The sequence below is a fragment of the Equus przewalskii genome, chromosome 1 (assembly GCF_037783145.1).
Source record: "Equus przewalskii isolate Varuska chromosome 1, EquPr2, whole genome shotgun sequence".
Classification (NCBI taxonomy): domain Eukaryota; kingdom Metazoa; phylum Chordata; class Mammalia; order Perissodactyla; family Equidae; genus Equus; species Equus przewalskii.
Window position 1 is genome coordinate 81,088,614 of NC_091831.1, and position 20,339 is coordinate 81,108,952.

Below are 20,339 nucleotides of genomic sequence, written 5' to 3' on the forward strand. Positions count from 1 at the left end.
TAGGAGTACAGCTCAACTTGAACATAAATTGAGGAATATCAATGTATTTTACAAATCTAAAATTAGCAAAGAATAGGTATATCTTTACTGACTCCCATTTTCAGTCTTTTTCTGCAAACTCTTCACATCCACTCTTTAATTTTTAATCTGCTCTGTTGCAGATGAAATTTAAAATATTAAATTTTTTTTTTTTTTAAACAAGAGGACTTCAGCTAAGGTTCAGTGCTTTTCTGCCCAATTCCTTCTTAGTAGATGCATCCACAAGGGCCCTAGTTGACTTTTTCCAGTCATAATCACCACCAGTTGTTTCCTACATTACTCTAATGGAATATGGTTAATCTGAAATATCTTGAGGTTGTTCACTGTCAACTCTATTGGAGAAAAATCTCCTAGCTGTTAATGCTGTCGGTAGCCCTTCATTTCAACACAACCGTGACATGTTTTAGTCTCTGGGGCAGAAAAAATACAAAAGGAAAGAAAAGAATAATTTTCACTTTATACCCAGAAAGATCTTTTAATGGAGATGCCCACTTTGTTTATGTTGGAGTTGACTTTGGTTCTGTTTTCACCCTTTATTGGGAATACAGGGCAATATTATACTTTTGAGTCATTAAATGAACAAACATGGTATTACAGTATGGATGACAAGCATGACCTGAACTCTGGGAGTAAGTGGCTGTCCAGTTCAGGGGGTAGGAGAGAACAGGTGCAAGATCTTCTTCAAAGGAGAAGAGAACCACATTACTCAGCCACCAAAGGGTTTTGGCTTCAACTCATTAATGGCTGGAAGGCGTGCCAGTCCTGGTCAAACATCCGTGGTCTTCATCACAGCAAACTGGAATCCCCAATTTTTCAAACTAATTGTAGGCAGAAGAGAGAATAACTCCAGACTGACTTATAAATTGATCTGGATAACTACTAAAGTGTCCTCCATTCACAAGCTGGCAAAATTTTCAGAGTGACTGTTGGAGCAAGGAGCCTTTCATGTGCTCCCAGTTGTTATATAGAGCATAGAGGCTGGTAAGTGTTAGTCCTGTTAGACCACCTCGTGCTACGCCTCGAAGACCACCTGGGGGAGAGAGAAGAAAAAAACAGCCTTGCATTGTGTAGTGTTCTAGCATCAAAGGGTTAAATAAGAGTGTCACAAAATTGAGACACACCATTCATGATTATAAGTATTCAATCCCAAACAAGAGAATACAAGTTTTAATGTAGGAAACCAAGACTAGGAGAGAAATCCCCTAAATTACTTAATACGTTTATTTTCATATTCACAACCTTTTTTCACTTTTCACAATTTGTACCTAAGATCATCATCTTTAATAACTTCTTGATTTTTCCCCATCCAACTTGTTTCCACAACACTTTTGCACAAGATCTTATGCTTCTTATTATTAAAGTCCCAGCCAGATCAATAATTTCCTGCTGGTCATATAGTTTATAACTTCACTGGCATTGTCGATTGATTGAAGGCTGCAGTGTCAACAAGGTGACACACTCTGGAAACAATACTATCAGCCTTTGGACTCTGGACAGGTCCTCTAAATATTAACTTTGAAGACTCAAGAAGCAGTGGTGATAAGACGGGTATAAGCAAGCTCTGAATCAGGAGCTGATCACTGCTCTCTCCCACACTGTGTCAGACAGTCTAACACAACTAATGGGCAGTGAGGCGCTTAGCATCATCATACTAGTTGAAAAACATTCAAGGATTAGACTTTGAACTACTTTTGCTTCACAAGAAAACAATTTTTCATGTGGAAAAAGATTGGTAATAGATATTTCATATGAAATGCAGAAACGAAAATGTTTCAGTTACCTGAAAAATAGCTCCCAAGTCTAATAAGAGGAATGGAGGTAGCAAAAGCAGCTTTAAAGAAATACTTCTTACAGTTTCACAAACAAGCAGGGACCATGAACTTCGGGCAGTCTGTACTGTGCCAATGGAGTACTTGTTCCAAGTCATGTGTTAGGAAAGCAAAGTGGATTGGAGCTGTGGTCCAGTGGTTACCCCACTAGAGGCCCTGCAGCTATGAGTGAGTAAATTCTGTGAAATTCAGTGATGTGACCGAGTTAGAAGACTCCAGACTAACCACTTCTGCAATGACTGTCCTGCCAGGTGGCTTCTGCTGATAGATTAAAGGGCCACTCCCTACAGGGGCCTCTCTAGTCTGAAGACTTCTGATAGCCGACCTGCTTAGGCTTCCACTATGAAGTGCCCTAATTATCTCTATCAAACAGACCCCAAAGAAACTGCAGACACCATCTATAAACAGCTGTCAAATATGTGGGAGGGGGACAAACGTTAAAAAAGTGAAGTAAATGGGAACTATCTCCTTGAAGTCCACGTCATTTCTTTGTATCATCTTGCCATATTTAGACTAGGCATGGCAGCTGAGTTGCAACTGCATTCAATGTGGTTGAAAAATTGTAAAAGTAATGTGCACTCAACCTGCTCACTCACAACAATCTGTTCAGTTTAATAAGGATCTACCTTGCTTTGACCAGTAAGTCAATAAAATGTTGCAGGATCTGAAAGTGAACTATAATTACACCAAATACCTAAAAATGGAAAAACTAAACTATGAAGCACAAAAGAAAAAAGGCTCAGGGGGCCGGCCCCATGGCCAAGTAGTTGAGTTCATGTGCTCCGCTTCGGCAGCTCAGGGTTTCACTGGTTCGAATCCTGGGCGTGGACATGGTACCGCTCATCAAGCCATGCTGAGGAGGAGTCCCACATGCCACAACTAGAAGGACCCACAACTAAAATATACAACTATGTACCAGGGGGATTTGGGACGAAAAAGGAAAAATGAAGTCTTTAAAAAAAAAAAAAAAAAAAAAAGGCAGCTCAGCTATCTGCAACAGCATCACTATGGCTCAGTTATTAGACCTAAACTTTGAGTGTAATGAGGGTTCTTTCAAGCAGCTTACAACATAACACTACTCTAACTCCATTCTGAATCAACACAAAGCAAAGCAAAAGCTAAGGTGGCCTTACTGCTGTTTGTTAGTAGAAAAATGATGGAGAGCAGGTTATTGAAAGAAGAATTTTGCAGACACTTTCCTGGGACCAAACATTCAACTTCAGACTAACTGCCCTCGGCCTGTAGTTGAGTACAGGTCCACAGGACTCTCCAGTCTGCCGGCTGGTTTGGAAAGAGCCGCACACTGTTCCTTCCAGTGGGCCCTTTGCTTTGAGCGTCCTAAGGACACGGTTTCTACTTGGCCCTTTTGGAAGGATTTTCACACTAGTTCTCAGCTATCAAATAACAAGCCTCCTTGGGCATAGGTGCCAGGGGTAACACAATGACATTGAGAACTGTAAGGCTTTAAGATCTTTGGGACATCAGTGGCATATTAAGGTTCCCTTAAGAATCATTTATCCCCCAGAAAGCTTTCTACTTTCTGGCCAGAATGAAACAAACTTAGTTCAAATGAATTAGGTAACTTTTTCTAGTCTTCAAAGAAAGTAATTTCCAGCAACAAGACACCAAACATACATAGTCTTTGATTTACTAAGCACAGTTAATCCTGACTCAAGGGTAGCCTTTTATCACATACCAGCCATGTTTTAGTTTTAACTCTTTCCATTAACTCCAGAGTTTTCCAACTGGTTGATGTGTTAAGTTTGAGGGCCTTCAACAGGCACATGAAAAGATGCTCATCATCGCTGATCATCAGGGAAATGCAAATCAAAACTACACTAAGATATCACCTTACACCCATGAAAATGACAAAAATATCTAAAACTAATAGTAACAAATGTTGGAGAGGTTGTGGAGACAAAGGAACCCTCATACACTGCTGGTGGGAATGCAAACTGGTGCAGCCACTATGGAAAACAGTATGGCGATTCCTCAAAAAATTAAAAATAGAAATACCATACGATCCAGCCATCCCACTACTGGGTATTTATCCAAAGAGCTTGAAGTCAGCAATCCCAAAAGTCCTATGCACCCCAACGTTCATTGCAGCATTATTTACAATAGCCAAGACATGGAAGCAACCTAAGTGCCCATCAACAGACGAATGGATAAAGAAGATGTGGTACATATATACAATGGAATACTACTCAGCTGCAAAACAGAACAAAATCATTCCATTTGCAATAACACGGATGGACCTTGAGGGAATTATGCTAAGTGAAATAAGCCAGCGAGGGAAGGATAATCTGTGTATGACTCCACTCATATGAGGAATTTAAAATTATGGACTAAGAACAGTTTAGTGGATACCAGGGGAAAGGTGGGGTGGGGGTGGGCACAAAGGGTGAAGTGGTGCACCTACAACACGAATGACAAACATTAATGTACAACTGAAATTTCACAAGATTGTAACCTATCATTAACTTAAGAAAAAAAAAAGAAAAAAAAAAAGTTTGAGGGCCTTGGCTTTAGGCTTTCTGTAATCAAATTTCTGCCCAACGGAGCACAGGAAGGTGATTAGCAAACACACTTGCTTTGAACAAAGAGTAACCAAATAAGGCCAACGGTCAATCTCTATAAAGCAAAATAAACACGAGACCTATGCTTCACAGTTTCACCTTCTATCTTTTGGATCCTTACACAACTCTTCCAGAAAGGGCAAATATTCCCTCTTCTAAACACGGGAAGATGAGGCCCGGAATATTCAAGGTGCTTTGTTTGTGGGACATAAAGCTGGTTACTGGCAGAGCCAACATATTAAACTGACAATTACTTTAGGGTAGGAATCAGCAAATTTTTCTTAAAACAGCCAAAAGTAAGTATTTTAGGCTTTGAAGGCCCAAAGGATATTACGTAGGGACTTACATAACCATTTAAAATTTAACTGCTTAAAAATGTAAAACATTTGTAGCCTGCGGACAGCGAACAGCCAGACATCTGGCCAGCAGGAGTTGGCCACTGCTGCAGACGAATAGCGCTCCCTACACACTGAGATGGCTACTAAATACCAAAAATCTTTTGCACTATTTAACTTTAAAAAATTTTGTCAAATTTATTATTTTTAAAAATTGCAGTAAAATACACATAACATAAACTTTACCATTTTTAAATGGACAGTTCAGTATCATTAAGCATATTGGCACTGCCGTGCTATCAACACCACCATCCATCTCCAGAGAACTTTTTCCACCTTGTAAAACTGAAACAAACTATGTACCCATTAAACACTAACTATCCCCTCCCCAGTCTAATTATGCCTAATTTTTTATGTTGATACGTCTTTGCTCACTTTTAATTTTATTTTTATCAAAGTAGTCCATATACATAATTTTAAAAGTCAAGATGGTACTAAAAGATTTGAGCAATGCACAACAATCTGCTGCACTCATCATCCTCACCCTAATTCCTAGCTCCCAAAGGCAACAACTATAATTCTTTGCTCTGTTACCTTCACGTTTCTTAACAAGATGATTATCTTCCTATTTCTTGATTTTTCAGTCTTAGATACTGTCTACTGACTTCCTACCAGGAAAACTGTGTTAAGTCTTGTGAGAATCGTATGAAATGTGCTTATGGTGAAAAAAGGAAGTTACTGCTTTCTATAGGTTATCTCCTTTACAGCTCTATGAAGGGAACAGAGGTCACCTTTGTTTTACAGACAAAGAAACTGAAATCCAGACAAGTTCTCTCTGTTCACAAAGCTCTTTAGTGATCAAGTCGATCCAGTCTGACTCCAAAGCCCACTGCCTTTTTCACCATGCCTCCAGGAAACAGAAAGGAAAAATCAGCACAATTTCTTGCAAAGCTAATAACAGTTAAGCTCGGCCTTAGGGATGGACTGGATTTCAAATTTATCTGTTTGGTCACAGGATGTGCATAAGAAAGGTCTGAGAGAAAAGTCTGGAAAGACAGGTTAGGATTAGAGCATGGAAAGCTACAGTGAGAAGTTTAAATTTCGGTTGAAAGGCAGCGTGTCATCATCAAAGGTTTCTTGACAGGGAGTATTAGAACCATCCCTAAGGAAGATTAAGTTAGAAATAGAGAGCAGATAAGATAGACTACTGTAGCAGTAGAAGCCTAAAGTCAAAATGGCCAATGAGAAATACTGTCACAGAAGTTCAGGGCTTCCACTCAGGTGACTGGTGGTGACCTTCACAACTGATGAAATGGGGGATGGTGAGAGGAAGGTCAATCAAAGGTGACTGGTCACTAGAAGGCTGTTTCCTTGTCTTCTCCTTTTTTGCTCTGCTACAGAGTGGAAGCAACATGTGTGACTTTGAAGAGCACAGCAGCTGGCTTTGCTCGCCGCCGCCGCACCCAGCCCTCCCTGCAATCCCAGTTCTCCCAGGCAGGGCCAGACTCGCTAAACACGAGTTGTTGTTGACTCGCCACATCACTGGGCCCTTTGAGGACTATTTTCGGCCAGATTCTTGGTCTCTCTGGTGGTTGCTTTTCTGCGGGAGGTAGGAAGTGAGACCTGTTTGAGAATCTTATGGAAGTTTTGGAGGGTTTATAAACCCTGAGTTAACACCTCCTGCTGTAAACTCTATTCTCAGGAGAAGGGTGAAAGTTTAACTCTCTGGAAGTTACAAAAAAACAATTTAAGGCTTATAAGTAAAGGGAAATGCTAGTATTTAGAAGATAAGAACTAATCAAAGTCCAGTTAGGCCAAATTCTTTTCGAGGGCCCATGAAGCTCTATCTTCTCTTTGATTTGGTCCCTTGCCACTTTTCTGACTCCACATTCTACTACTCTTCCCATTGCCCTTTTTTTTTTTAGAAGAATTTATTTTTTTCCTTTTTCTCCCCAAAACCCCCCTGTACATAGTTGTGTATTCTTCGTTGTGGGTCCTTCTAGTTGTGGCATGTGGGACCCTGCCTCAGCGTGGCTTGATGAGCAGTGCCATGTCCACGCCCAGGACTCAAACCAACGAAACACTGGGCCGCCTGCAGCGGAGTGCTCGAACCTAACCACTCGGCCACAGGGCCAGCCCCCCCCCATTGCCTTTTGACTCCCACTTTAGGGCCTTTGTCCTTGCTGTTACCTTTACCTAAATCACTCCTTCCGGACACCCACCTCACATGCTCCCCCATCTGTCTATCTTGGTTCAAAAACCACCTTCTCCTTAGCCTGTCTTACACACCTTGATACATACAGCTGTGCAACATCTCAGTTTGCTGTAGGATAAATTGCTGAAAGATTACTTGAGCAAAGCATCTACATATTTAAAGTACTAATAACTTTATTATGCCAAATTGCCCTTCAAAATACTTGCTTACCTTTGCCAATATTTAGTGTCATCTACCATTTTTTTAAAACCAGTTGGTGAAAAATATTATCCTAATGTTTTATTTTGCTTTTCCCTGGTTGCTTGTGAGACTTAGCAACTCTCATCATTTAGTGGTCATTTGTATTTTTCCCTGAAGTGCTGTGTCACGTCCATACTCCATTTTTTATTGGGTTACTGGTTCAAGTGATTTGTTGAATTTCTTTACAATTTTATTTTTCCTTTTTCTCCCCAAAGTGCCCCCGTACCATTGTATATTTCTAGTTGTGGGTCCTTCTAGTTGGTGGCATGTGGGATGCCCCTCAGCGAGGTCTGACGAGCGGTGCCATGTCCGCGCCCAGGATTCAAACCGGCAAAACCCTGGGCTGCTGAAGCGGAGCGTGAGAACTTAACCACTCGGCAACAGGGCGGCCCCTGAACTATTTTATATATTATGGCAGTTAGTCCTTTGCCTGTTACCCATGTGACATGCATTTCTGTTTACGGGAAGAATGCTGATGCCAGTAACAGAAATCAAGAAGTCACCAAGAGGCTCTTCTTGGCATATGAACTTTAATTTTGAAGGCCTAGCATTCATTGATAAATAGTACGCTTACCAATAACCTAGATGACAATTAACTAATTTGAAGAACTGGATTTGTACATCCTTTTACTTAGTTTGCTTTTAGAAGATGATTTTCCTATGGAAGGCGCAGGATATCTCAGGGATATTTGCGAGGGGAAGGGGGCGCCCATTTTGGTTTCCGAGGCTTTGTTTCCTGAAGATAAGTGACCAGGCCTCTTAAACATTCCTAAGCTTATGAATGATAGCAAAACTACAGCTGCTCTTGTTCTGGTAGAATACTGGTCATTATTAAACAGAGTTTCATATCCCACAGGAAATCTAATAATGACATTTCAAACCCTCTGAAAAATATTTACACAGCTCATTAAATAAGCATTAGACCTGAACTAAAATCACATCAGCAGAATTATTCCTTTACACTGATCCCCTTGTTGGTCTGACAGTTACTCATTTTCTCAAGTATTTTTCCTCATGAATTTTCTTTCCTCAAAAGTAGCTCCATACCTATGTTGAGTCATACTGCTTTCATTCCAGACTCCTTACCTTTTGTGTACTTTCTATTTCTGAAGAGTACACTGGGACTGGAAATATTTTAGGTCGGCAGGAATTAGCCATTCCCTAAATGTATACTTCTTTCCTTAACAGTTTATGCTAGCTCTACACTAAAAGGGTGCCTCAACTCTTTTCCAAACTCTTCGATCTGGAAGTTGAAGTTATATTTGTATTCGTGCCACACAAAATTCCTAATTCTGTGCTCTGTCTTCTTAAGTTTATTCTAAACCAGAAATCAATAACAGACACTGATTGCCTTTGTTAGTGATTTTGATGTCTTGAGCTAAATTGTTCAGCCAGAAACTGTGAACCAATGTTGGAGCTGTAGGCGTGCAGATTATTTACCTCCTCTATGTTCGCAAATGCAATGGAAACTGAAATCCACTTGTCACCTGACAGAGTTAATGGACATTCTTTTCTGCTTTTCTTCTGGGCCAAGAGCTTCCTCTTCCATAATTTATAAGCTGCGTTAGAAATGCTACTACTACAAGGAAGTCCTTAACACAAGTAGCTAGGCTCCCATTTTTTTCGATAATAGTAAGTGTTCTGCCTTTTTCCTATCTTTTAAAAACATACAGTACGTCTTAAATTAGATAACTCGGTACATTCTTATATTTAGGGCTGAGCTTACCACAGCAAATGCCCCAGCGGCTTACCTTGAGGAAGAAAACAGCAAGCGGTGGGAACTGAGCTGGAGCCTCAGTGCCCATCCAGTGGGGCAGAAGCAGCTCCACTCGGCTCCAGCCATGTGCCACCACGCATAATGTGGGCTTGGTGTCTTCTATTTACTCAAAAGAAGCTGGAATTCCAGGTTTTTGTGTGAAATCTTAAGGTTTTAAAATATTAATTTGATCTTTTATAAACATAGTTTGGGCCAACTAAACTCTTGCTGGTTGAATGCCACCCTTGTGCTGCCAATTAAAGTTTGAAATTCTTTTGTCTGACCCTAAAGATTTTCAACATCTAAGTATTTTTAGGTTTTTTTTTTGAGGAATATTAGCCCTGAGCTAACATCTGCTGCCAATCCTCCTTTTTTTGCTGAGGAAGACTGGCCCTGAGCTAACATCTGTGCCTATCTTCCTCTATTTTATGTGGGACGCCTGCCACAGCATGGCTTGACAAGCGGTGTGTAAGTCCGCACCTGGGATCCAAACCGGGCAACCCCAGGCCGCTGTAGCAGAACATGTGAACTTGACTGCTGTGCCACCAGGCCATGTTTTAATCTCCATGTATCTGTGGCTTTTCTAGTTTTCTTCTTGTAGTTGATTTACATTTTCATATTGCCGTGGTCAGAAAAGATGCTTGATATTATTTCAGTCTTCTTAGATTTATTGAGACTTATGTTGTGGCCTAACATGTTGAGTTATCCTGGAGAATGTTGCGTGTGTATTTGAAAAGAATGTGTATTCTGTAGTGTTTGGAGGGAAAACTGTGTATATCTATTAGGTCCATCTGGTCTAATGCACACTACATAATGATAAAGGAAACAATCCAATAAGAGCATATAACGCTTGGAAATATCTATGCAGCCAACAGAGGAGCACCTACATACATAAAGCAGATATTAACAGACAAATAGAGAAATTGTCAGTAACAAAGTAATAACAGGGGACTTTAACACTCCACTTACGTCAATGAATATATCATCCAGACAGAAGATCAATAAAGAAATGTTGCCCTTATTATCACACATCATAACCTACAAATAGCAATCTATATTAAGTCGCTGGTCTCTTAAGTCTGACCTTTTACTAAAAGCCTTACACTTTTACTCTCCCACTATAATGCTTTATGTTTTTGATATCGTATTTTACCTCTTTTATTTTTGTGTATCCCTTAACCTCTTATTGATAGAATTTTAGTACTTTGAGTTTTGGCCTTAATACTGGTTTCAGAGGTGGTATTCGCCTTACCAGTGATATTTTTTCTTTGATAATTTTCTTATTCCTGTTTGTGGCTTTTCTTTTCCATTTAAATAAGTGCCTGTAACATTTCTTTCAAGGCCAGTTTAATGGTGATAAACTCCTTTAGTTTTTGCTTGTCTGGAAAACTCTGTCCTTCCATTCTGAATGGTAACCTTGCGGATAGAGTATTCTTGGTCGTGCGCTTTTTCCTTTCATAACTTTGAGTATATTGTGCTACTCCTGTCTAGGTGGTAGGGTTTCTGCTGAAAAACCAGCTGATAGCCTTATAGGTTTCCTTTGTATGTTAACTTGGTTTCCTCTTGTAGCTTTTAGGATTCTCCCTTTAATTCTATAATTTTAGTTATAATGTGTCCTGGTGTGGGCCTTGTTGCTTTCATCTTGTTTGGTACTCTGTAATTCCTGTACTTGGATGTCTGTTTCCTTCCCCTGGTTAGAGAAGTTTACAGCTATTATTTCTTCAAGAAAGTTTTCTGCCCCTTTGTCTCTCTCTGCTCCTTCTGGGACACCTATAATGCAATGTTAGTATGCTTGATGTTGTCCCAGAGGTCCCTTAGACTGCTCTCATTCTTTTAAATTTTTCTTCTGTTCAGCTTGGATGATTTCCTCTAATGTTTTGTCCAGATCACTGATCCATTCTTCTGTGTTATCTACTCTGCTGTTGATTCCCTCTAATGAATTTTTCATTTCAATTATTGTATTCTTTAGCTCTGATTGGTTCCTTTTTATATTTTGTATTCTTCGCTGAAGTTCTCACTGTGTTCATCTATTCTCCTCCCCAGATCAGGGAGCATGTTTCTGACTATTAGTTTGTACTCTTTATCAGGTAGATTGTTCATCTGTTTCATTTACTTCTTTCTTCTGAGGATGTGTGTCCAGTTTCTGTATTTGGAACACATTCCTTTGTCTCATTGTGCCTACTTCTCTGTGCTTATTTTTATGTATTAGGTAGATGAGCTGTCTCCCAATCTTGGAAATGTGGCCTTATGTAAGAGACGCTTTATGGGGCCCAGCAGTGTGCTCCCCTCTTCACACCCGTGCCAAATGCTCCAGGAGTGTTCTGTGTGGGCTGTGTGTGTCCTTTTGTGGTGGGGTTGTTCTTGCTGTAGGCATACAGGTAGGCTAGGATGGCCCCCAGGTCAGCTGGTTGTGAAGCTTGGCTGCACGTATCTCCTATGGGCACTTTATTGGGTGGGGCAAGCCCCCGGCACAGCTGCTTCAGGTCTGGAGGCACACATCTCCCATGGTTTTGCTGACAAGTGAGTCAGGCTCCCAGCAGGGCTGGATGCTAGGACAGGGGGCACACGATTGCTACGGGCCCCTGGTGAGCTCCTGCAGCACTCAGCTGTCTCTGCTCTGGTATGTGGTGCAGGCTTCAGGTGAGGCTAGCTGCATGACGCATGGCTGTTGTCAGTTTGCTTTTGGGCAGGGCAGGCCTCTGGTAAGAACTAGCTTTGCTGCCCCGCAGTGCACAGCTCCCTCAGGAGCGCTGATGGGCGGGGCAGGCCCTAGCCACAGGAGTGCACAACCCTGTCAGGTGTTGGTAGGTGGGGCAGAGCCTCTGTGTGGCCATTTGTGATGGCTAGCAAGACAAGTCCCCTGTGGGCTCACAAGTCCGCATGGGCTCACTGGTGGGCAGGGCTGGTCCCTGGAGCGGTCTGCCTGCTGCCTGGCTGTGTTTGACTGCCTTGGGTACTCTAGTGGGCAGGGCAGACTCACGTACTAACAGACTAGAAAAAGGATTCCAATGGCGACTCCCAGGGTCCATGTTAACTCGACTGAACCAGGTTACAATAATGGCTGCTGTCAGCGTCTCAGTCCCTGGGGTTGGGCCCAGCCACCTCCTGCCTCTCTGGGATGCACTCTGAGCTTAGTGAGTAAGTCTGTTTTACCAAAAGACTATACGTTTTTCTATTTGGTGTTTCTGTGCTGGTTTCTGGATTAAGTCTATGCACGGTCCCTTTAACAGCAGGTTTTTCTTTCCCTGATGGTCTATAGTTTTCCTGAGTGTATTCTCTACTGGTTTTCAAAGCCAGCAAAGCCAGGTATTATGGGATCTCATCTCTCTCGTGCTGGATCTAAGAGCTGGGTTGCCTAATGTGGAGTTCAAATCCCCAACTCCTCCAGGACAAGCTCTGTACTTTTGAGATCGCTCCTGGCTGTGAAGCACTGCCGCTAGGATGTGGTTTTTTCCTCAGTGGGGCTGTATCTCTGCCTCTTTCACCCCTGTCTGTGATGTCCCTTGTTGTGGAGGTTCTTTTTATCCAGTTTCCAGATCTCTCTCAGAGGAAATTGTTCCACGGGCAGTAGGTTTGTTGTGTCCATAGAAGAGGTGAGTTAAGGATCCTCCTAGTCTGCCATCTTCCAAAACTCCTCGCCTCGACTTTTTCTTTTCCCTTTTCTCTCTTTTCTGTTGTACCTCTGCCTCTTGTATTTCCTTGTTTGTTTTTTTTATATGCCCTTTATTATTCTCTCCCTAACCATTTCTCATTTTTGAGGAGGGGGGAACATTTGTGAGGTGAGGGTTAAAACAGAAAAATCAAGATGAAAGAAACAGAGGGCTTGTGAAGTACAATGAGCATGTCTTTCTCTTCTCTGTTAAACAGAAAAATGTCCTCCACAGCTGTGTTTGATTAGAAATAAACTGCATCACTTGTCTAAGATGAACGGTGGGCAGGAACAGAGGAATTTCAGGGTCAAGGGAAACACAGAGCCTGAACTCACATACACTTGGCCTTTCATTCTGGCTTTGCCATTTACTATCTGTGTGACTTGCGGCAAGCTCTTTATCCCTCCTAAATTTCAACTCTCTTATTTATAAAATGGGAGTGTTATCATCTAACTGCGGTAAGCAGAAATTTGGCTTCCATGATTTTTGCTCCCTGCTCTTACACCCATGAATACATTAGTCTACATGGCAAAAGGGACTTTATGGGAGAATTAAGGTTACTAATATATTGAGTTTAAGATGGGGAGATTATCCTGAATTACTAGGTTGGTTCAATGTACTCACATGAAGCTTTAAAAGCAAAAGGGAAAGGCAGAAGAACAAGTAAGAGAGATTCAAAGCATGAGAAGAGTTTGATGTGCTGTTGCTGGCTTGAAGATGGAGAGGTCCATACGGAAAGCAAGAGAAGGAATGAATTCTGAAAATGATCAGTTATCTTTGCAGAGGACCTGGACTCCCAGTTAAGAACCACAGCCCCAGCCAATACTTTGATTTCAGCACCCTGAGACGCTCAGCAGAGGCTGTGCTGTGCTTCTGGCCACAAGGGTGAAAAGAGATCAGATAGCAGCTCTCTCCCAAAGTAGGCAGATCTTGCTCTTTTCTCTGAGAACTAAGTAGAATAGCAACACTTGTTTTACCTGTGCTAAGTGAAGACCTGCCTTCCCTCTTGATTTGAAGGAACTTTCTCAGTTTTAAGGATTGTGTGTCCCTTTTCCTCTGCCCTTTCCCTTGGAAAGGACAGAGTTTTGATTATTTTTTTCAAAATTCAATGGTATTTAAGTTCACCCATGTTAGGTAACAGCATTATTCACAGTAGCTAAAGGTGAAGCAACTCAAGTGTCCACTGATAGATGAATGGATAAACAAAATGTGGTATATATGTGCAACGGAATATTATTCAGCCTTAAGGAGGAAGGAAATTCTGATACATGCTACAACATCGATGAACCTTGACGACATTATGCTAAATGAAATAAGCCAGTCATAAAAAAAAATACTGTGTGATTCCTCTTATACATGGTACGTAAAGTAGTCAAATTCATAAAGATAGAAAGTGGAATGCTGGTTGCCAGTGGCTGAAGGAAGGGGGAAAATAGGAGTTGTTGTTTAATGGGTATATTTTCAGTTTTGCAAGATGAAGAAAAGTTCTGAGGACTGGTTGCATCACAATGTAAATGTACTTAACATTACTGAACTGTTCACTTTTAAGTGTATTTTATCAAAATTAAAAAACAAAATAAAAAACAATCCCCAGGGGCTGGCCCCGTGGCCGAGTGGTTAAGTTCGCGCGCTCCGCTGCAGGCGGCCCAGTGTTTTGTTGGTTCGAATCCTGGGCGCGGACATGGCACTGCTCGTCATACCACGCTGAGGCAGCGTCCCACATGCCACAACTAGAAGGACCCACAACGAAGAATATACAACCATGTACGGGGGGGCTTTGGGGAGAAAAAGGAAATAAAATAAAATCTTTAAAAAAAAAAAAAAACAATCCCCAAATAACCATGAGATTTCAGAGAACCCTAGATTACACTGCAAAAATGCATTAACGTTTTCTTTGAAAACTATGAATAAAAAGCATATGTCAAGTATATTGAGAGAGCTCTCCATTCAACAGTACTCACCTGTACATTTATACAACATGCCTGTCATAGTTCCGGCTGCTATTGTGTTGAGGTCATCTTCTGCACCTCGTGTTTTCTCAATGATGACACCAAATGCACTATAAAGCAAAGCTACAGGGGAAATGGAACTGATCAGAAATAAATAAGTGGCTGAATGTCAGTATGGTAATTATATTTAGATAAATGTTATCCCACAGACATCATTCTAAAAGTATTCAAAGATACACAAAGAATGATCACTAGAACATTGTTTGTAACAGCAAAAGCCTGGCAACAAACAAAATGCTCACCAAGAGGGAGCTGATCCAAAAAGGGACTTTGCATATAATGAAATACTATACACTCACTTAAAAAGCAGGAAGAGCTATATTCACTTACAAGTAAAGTAGGCACATGTGTGTATTACTCTGGCTATGCAAAGAATATGTTGGGAAGAATTCAGAAGAAACACTAATAGTAGCCATTTATGAAAAGCACCACTGGGGAGTCCCAGAAAAAGTATCTTTAATTTTCACATATTTTGTTTATCATAGCCATACTTTGGATTTAGAAACAAAAACACATGTATTTCTATTATAAAAAATGTAACTTAAAAAAAAAAAGTGAGGTTTGGTTCCTGCACGTGTAAAAACTGTAGCTCTAGCACTATTTAGTCATGACAAGACCCTTCCCCCAAACCATCCTCCTTCTATGCCTGTAAGGATTCCCATTAGCTGTGAACGCATTAATCCTTTCCCTTACCCTCTTAAAATTATAGCCACATCTGACCCTGTCAACTTTACATCAAGCTCAGCCTTACCACTCCTCTGTTGTAATGTTTTTATACTTCTATAAAGGCTCTTCCCTTTTCAACTTATTTAACTGAAACTGAACTTGAGCAGAACACTGTGATTGATCATATTACAACAGGAACATACAGGGTGATTGGCCATCCCAGTTTGCCCAGGACTGAGGGTTTCCTGGAACATGAGACTTGCAGGGCTAAAACTAAGACAGTCCCGGGCAGACCAGGATGCCTGATCACTCTAGGTATATAAACAATCAAATAAGAACAAAAGAGGAGGGTGTGTGTGGGGGTGGGGGCAATGAGGACAAGAGCAGCATACAGAACCAGCCATTTATTAGGATCCAAAATGTGAATCTGACTTTACAGTGTGAAAACGTACTGCTCCCACATCCTGGGACAACGCCAGGATCTTAGTCTGTCATAACAGAGGTTTTCCTATCTTTTCAACGAGATGCCTACATTTTCCCTTACTTAATCTGCCACAATTAAAAGGTTTTCAGACTTTCAACTAAGTCACCAAGAAAACCTTGGATGTTAGGGCATAAGTGCCACAAGTAGGCTTATTATAAGTCATGAGTAATCAAGAGAGTCAATCATTCGTGAACAATATAGTATGAAATCATTTGGTCTTGACTAAGTACTATTAAATTACTCCTTGTTTCTGCAAATATTTTCATTATCTACAAAGGCCCTATTGCAACTCTGGCAATTAAGTCAGGGAAATCTGCTTAAGTAGACAGAATGCTGAAAGGGCTATTAGGAAAAGATAGAAAGAGGGCCGAATTAATATCATGTCTAAGTACAGGACCTTGAACCTCTCCTAACATACAAAGCCATTTGCCTTGGACCTAAATTACCTGGACTTCATTTAGTTAAGACATGATTTTATTTGGTTTCTCGCTCGGACAGGAGAGGATGCAATGTTTACAAAGATTTAAAACATTCAGAAATGGTATTCACAAGGGTATCGGCATTGGGAATTATTTTATTATGTAGTTCACGGTCTTTTCCTAAGTACTATTTACACTACTCACTAGAGTGGATTTAAACATAATTTTTAATATCCAAGGACCAGAATTTTGGTCTATCAAATTGTTCATCATATGTGTACTTACTTTCTTTGCATTTAATGATTTATTATCAAATGAGATCTCTACTTACCCAGAGAACCTAGAGTATTAGCCCAAAGCGCTCCTTGCCTAGTTACCATATTCAAAATCCTAGCAGGGCAGAAAGAGAAAAGAGAAAGAATCAGTATTTAGAATCATTAGCTCACTAGTAATTTGAAAAACCATAATTTTAGCTATTTAAAACATATAAACCCAATACCCAAAGTTTTCTTAATTTTAAAACTTAATACCTCAGAATTCAATAAGGATGGTTTCACTTTATATAAATATAAATGAAGGTTACGTTAAAACCTCCAACACTTTTGGGCAATGAGTAGGGGAAATTATTATTAAATATATATAGTCTTTGAGTGACAGTCTGGAATATATTTTACAGAGAAGTTTACAGAAACTGATCATGAAAAAAAAAGCCATTATAATGAACAAAGTAGCTTTCCATTAAGTTTTTCTGGGAGAAGTATATACTTTGAATATTAGGGAGAATCAAAGCATGGACTATTATAGAGTATAAAGCAGAACTAAAGATGATTACTCAAGGAGAAGGAAAAAGCTATCTAACCAGAATACACGGAGAAAGCACACTGTGTCTGCTTCCAGACTAGAACTAAGCAGCCAAAGTGAATGCTTAGCACACTCTCAAGGAAGCACAGTTCTGCCTTGCACCAGTGCCAGATGCCACCAGAACAGTGGCAGAGGCAACTGGAGGAAGAAGACAGGACATTCCTCTCCCAGCAGTGTAACACCGTCACAGGAAGGATTCTGTCCGGACAGCTGACTACTGCTGGATATTGTGGAATTACAACAACGAACAGTAAAAGAGCTCATTTAATTTAAGAGCTCATTTAAATTAATGCCCAATAATAACAAAAATATGGATTACCTCTAAAAGATTATTTAAAAAAATTAGCAATGATTATGGAGAAGTATATTGTTTCTGATTAATTACGGTGCATATTTACTATAAGTTCACCACACTGTCTTTTCATTTATAACAAGCTTTTAAAACTATTAATTTTCATTATTGTACTGCTGGCGGCACTGCAAACCGGTAAAATTCTTTGGGCTGCAATTTGGCAACATACCTCCATTTATTGGGCCCTTATCTACTCTTACTTTAATCATCTCTCAATAATTCTTAAAGGCAAAAAGCAGAGAAAGCTTACCTAAGAAAACAAAACAGTACATAATGAAGCTAGACTTTCAAACTACATAGATCTGTCTGTCCCCAAATCCTATCTTCTTTTCATTTTTAAATGCTGTTTCCCTATTTAGGAAGATCAGAATGATTATATTAAAAAATGGTATACAAGATTTTAAAAATATGATTTAAACAAGGCAAACCAATTTGCCTCTCCCCCAAACATTAATAGCCATCATTGTTTTAAGGAATAAAGGTTGTCTTTGCTAGGAGACCTTCCACTTTCAAATTGGTATTTAATGTTATGACTTGGGGATTTGTTTCAAAATAATATGGGAGGGGAGAAGGAGATGGGATACAATTGGTCTTGGTCCTGGCTGATGATTGTTGAAGGATGTGTGTATCACTGTACTGTTTTGTTTACTTTTATATACATTCAAAATTCTCCATAATACACATAAGAATACATAATACATAAGGAACAAATATTAAGAATATGAACATAAAAATATGCAAGGATCTGGGCTAGTAAAGCAAGAGCTGCAACCCATACAGTAACAGGAATAAGAAAACTTGACAGGCCTTCAGGTTTTTCCAAGGTCTAATTCTAGCACACCTGCTGCCATCTGCTGGTTAAGCAAGATGGAGTTTAAAGTGTCCAAAACAAAACCATGAGCCATCGAAGAATACATACTGTGTGATTCCACTCTAATAAAGTATAAAAACATGCAAAATTAAATAACATTATTTAGGGAGTATCAACAGGGAGTGGTCATGTTTATTTCTTAAGCAGGGTGAAGATATACATTTTATACACTTCCTGACCTTCTAAATAGTACTTTCCCTTCTCTGCAAACTTCAATTTCCTAAGAGAAGACTGTCTTATTTCTTTTGGAACTACCTCTAAATTCTAGGATTTTCATTTAAATTTTCTGCAGCTTTCCATATGAGAAATGGAAAGTGAAGTCAGCAGTTCAATTCAAATGACATCAGACCTAGTAATCACTCTTATATGCTTCTTATTTCTTCACTTACCACACACGTCCTACGGTTCTGCATGTCCCTCGAACAATCCAAATAATGTACTAGTAATTTAACAATTTGAACAGCATGTTATATAGGCCTATAGAATGGAACAGGTGCAGCTGAGAAGTTAGGTTGGGGTAGCACCAGCTGCTGAGGGACACTGACTCGAAAACCACTCCTTTTGAAAGCTTAGACTCACAGTAACCTAATTCTTTAGTTCCTTATATTTTGAATAAAAAAAAAGTGACCAAAACATATTATCAATACTCTAAGTATTTATAATCTCAAGATTGTGCTCATCAAGCCAACAAAGTAGAGATTCATATTCAAACACCACTACATTGGATAATTGCATAAGACTTACTGCACGTTTCTTGGTTTGGACCAGGCCATGTTCTGGGTTTCCTTCAATCCAAGCCGGAGACCGTTCATTGCTCCAAATGCAGCCCCTAGTAAACCACAGTAACAAGTCATCCAAATAATACAGGTTTATATTAAAAACAACCGCACTTCTGATTGTTTTTCATTTTTATTTAATAGGAAAAGATTAAAAAATGTATATAATGATGTTTTAAAACAACCCCAAAAGCAATATTCTAACCCCTTTTGATTTTAAAGCACTTTTGACTATCTGGATTGAAGACATTTAAAAAAGACCTCTTATACCCACCTGTCATACAACATCCTCCAATGGTAAAGAAGGCCAGTTCAAATCTGCCTCGGGTTTTATTAGCTCCAGTTGGTAAAATAAACTCATCTGTATCCTAAAGGGATAATAACAAAACCCAAGCTGAGCTTCCCTCAAGAAACAGTACTTGCAAAGCATTTTTTAATTTTTCAAAGTAGTTTTTCACAGAAAGTAAAACCTAAATTAACTAAAACTCAACTATACCTAGTCAAACAAAAGTAAAATTTTCTTCAAATAAAAATAAAATTTTGCTCAACAAAAGTAACTCCTAAATCAAACTGAAATGAAAAATACAACATATATAGTTATGCTCATTAGTTCTTAGGAGGATTCTCATAGAGAACTTTGCTTCTCAATGTAAGTTTGATAGTTTTATGTAATTTGCCTTCTTAATGATAAATTTAAAATGCAAGAGAGTTTAGGAAGGAGAGAAGTGTAAACTGAAAGCTATGAGAAGTAACAGAGGATAGGAGACTGGTCTGGAAGGTGAAAGAAAACTTTCATTCTATAGCTACTATTTATCAAGTACTATTTCACTATGTATAAGACCAAATGATATTAAAAAAATGAACAGAAACTATACAAGCACAACCATTTAAATCAGTTATGCAAGGGCACAATTACCTTCTTAATAATTCTTAAGGGGGCATATATTCCTTTGACAATCTTAGAAATCTATAAACCCTCTTTCCAGTAACTATATACACAGAATTTGGTATGAACCCCTTGAAGGTCACCTAAGAATCCTAGGTTGAGAAATGATACTGTAAGAGCACAATATGACTGATTTTGCAATACAATCACTTTTATGATACAATACAATACAGATCCAATACATTTTTGCCAAGCTTTCCATACAAAAATGGTTAAAATAAATCCCCAAAGGAGAGCATACACCCTTGGCAAAAAACATTAACAAGTACACATCCCTTTGGCAAAGGGTATACTGACCTTTGGTGAATGCAA

General features: G+C 39.6%; 1 protein-coding gene and 1 non-coding gene across 2 annotated transcripts in view; both read right to left on the bottom strand.

The window, feature by feature from the left end:
• Positions 1-484: 484 nt before the first annotated feature.
• Positions 485-20,339, bottom strand: part of LOC103553667 (mitochondrial import inner membrane translocase subunit Tim23) — a 34,611-nt gene continuing 14,756 nt past the window's right edge. The window contains exons 3-7 of the mRNA XM_070569438.1: positions 19,356-19,449; positions 19,050-19,134; positions 16,553-16,611; positions 14,605-14,715; positions 485-1,069 (exon numbers count right to left, since the gene is read on the bottom strand). Coding sequence (XP_070425539.1) covers positions 954-1,069; positions 14,605-14,715; positions 16,553-16,611; positions 19,050-19,134; positions 19,356-19,449 — 465 coding nt within the window. The 3' untranslated portion in view covers positions 485-953. The remainder of the gene's footprint in view (positions 1,070-14,604; positions 14,716-16,552; positions 16,612-19,049; positions 19,135-19,355; positions 19,450-20,339) is intronic.
• On the bottom strand, positions 17,104-17,307 carry LOC139078400 (small nucleolar RNA SNORA74). Its single transcript, XR_011531331.1, has one exon. It is a non-coding gene; the product is annotated as a small nucleolar RNA SNORA74 (small nucleolar RNA).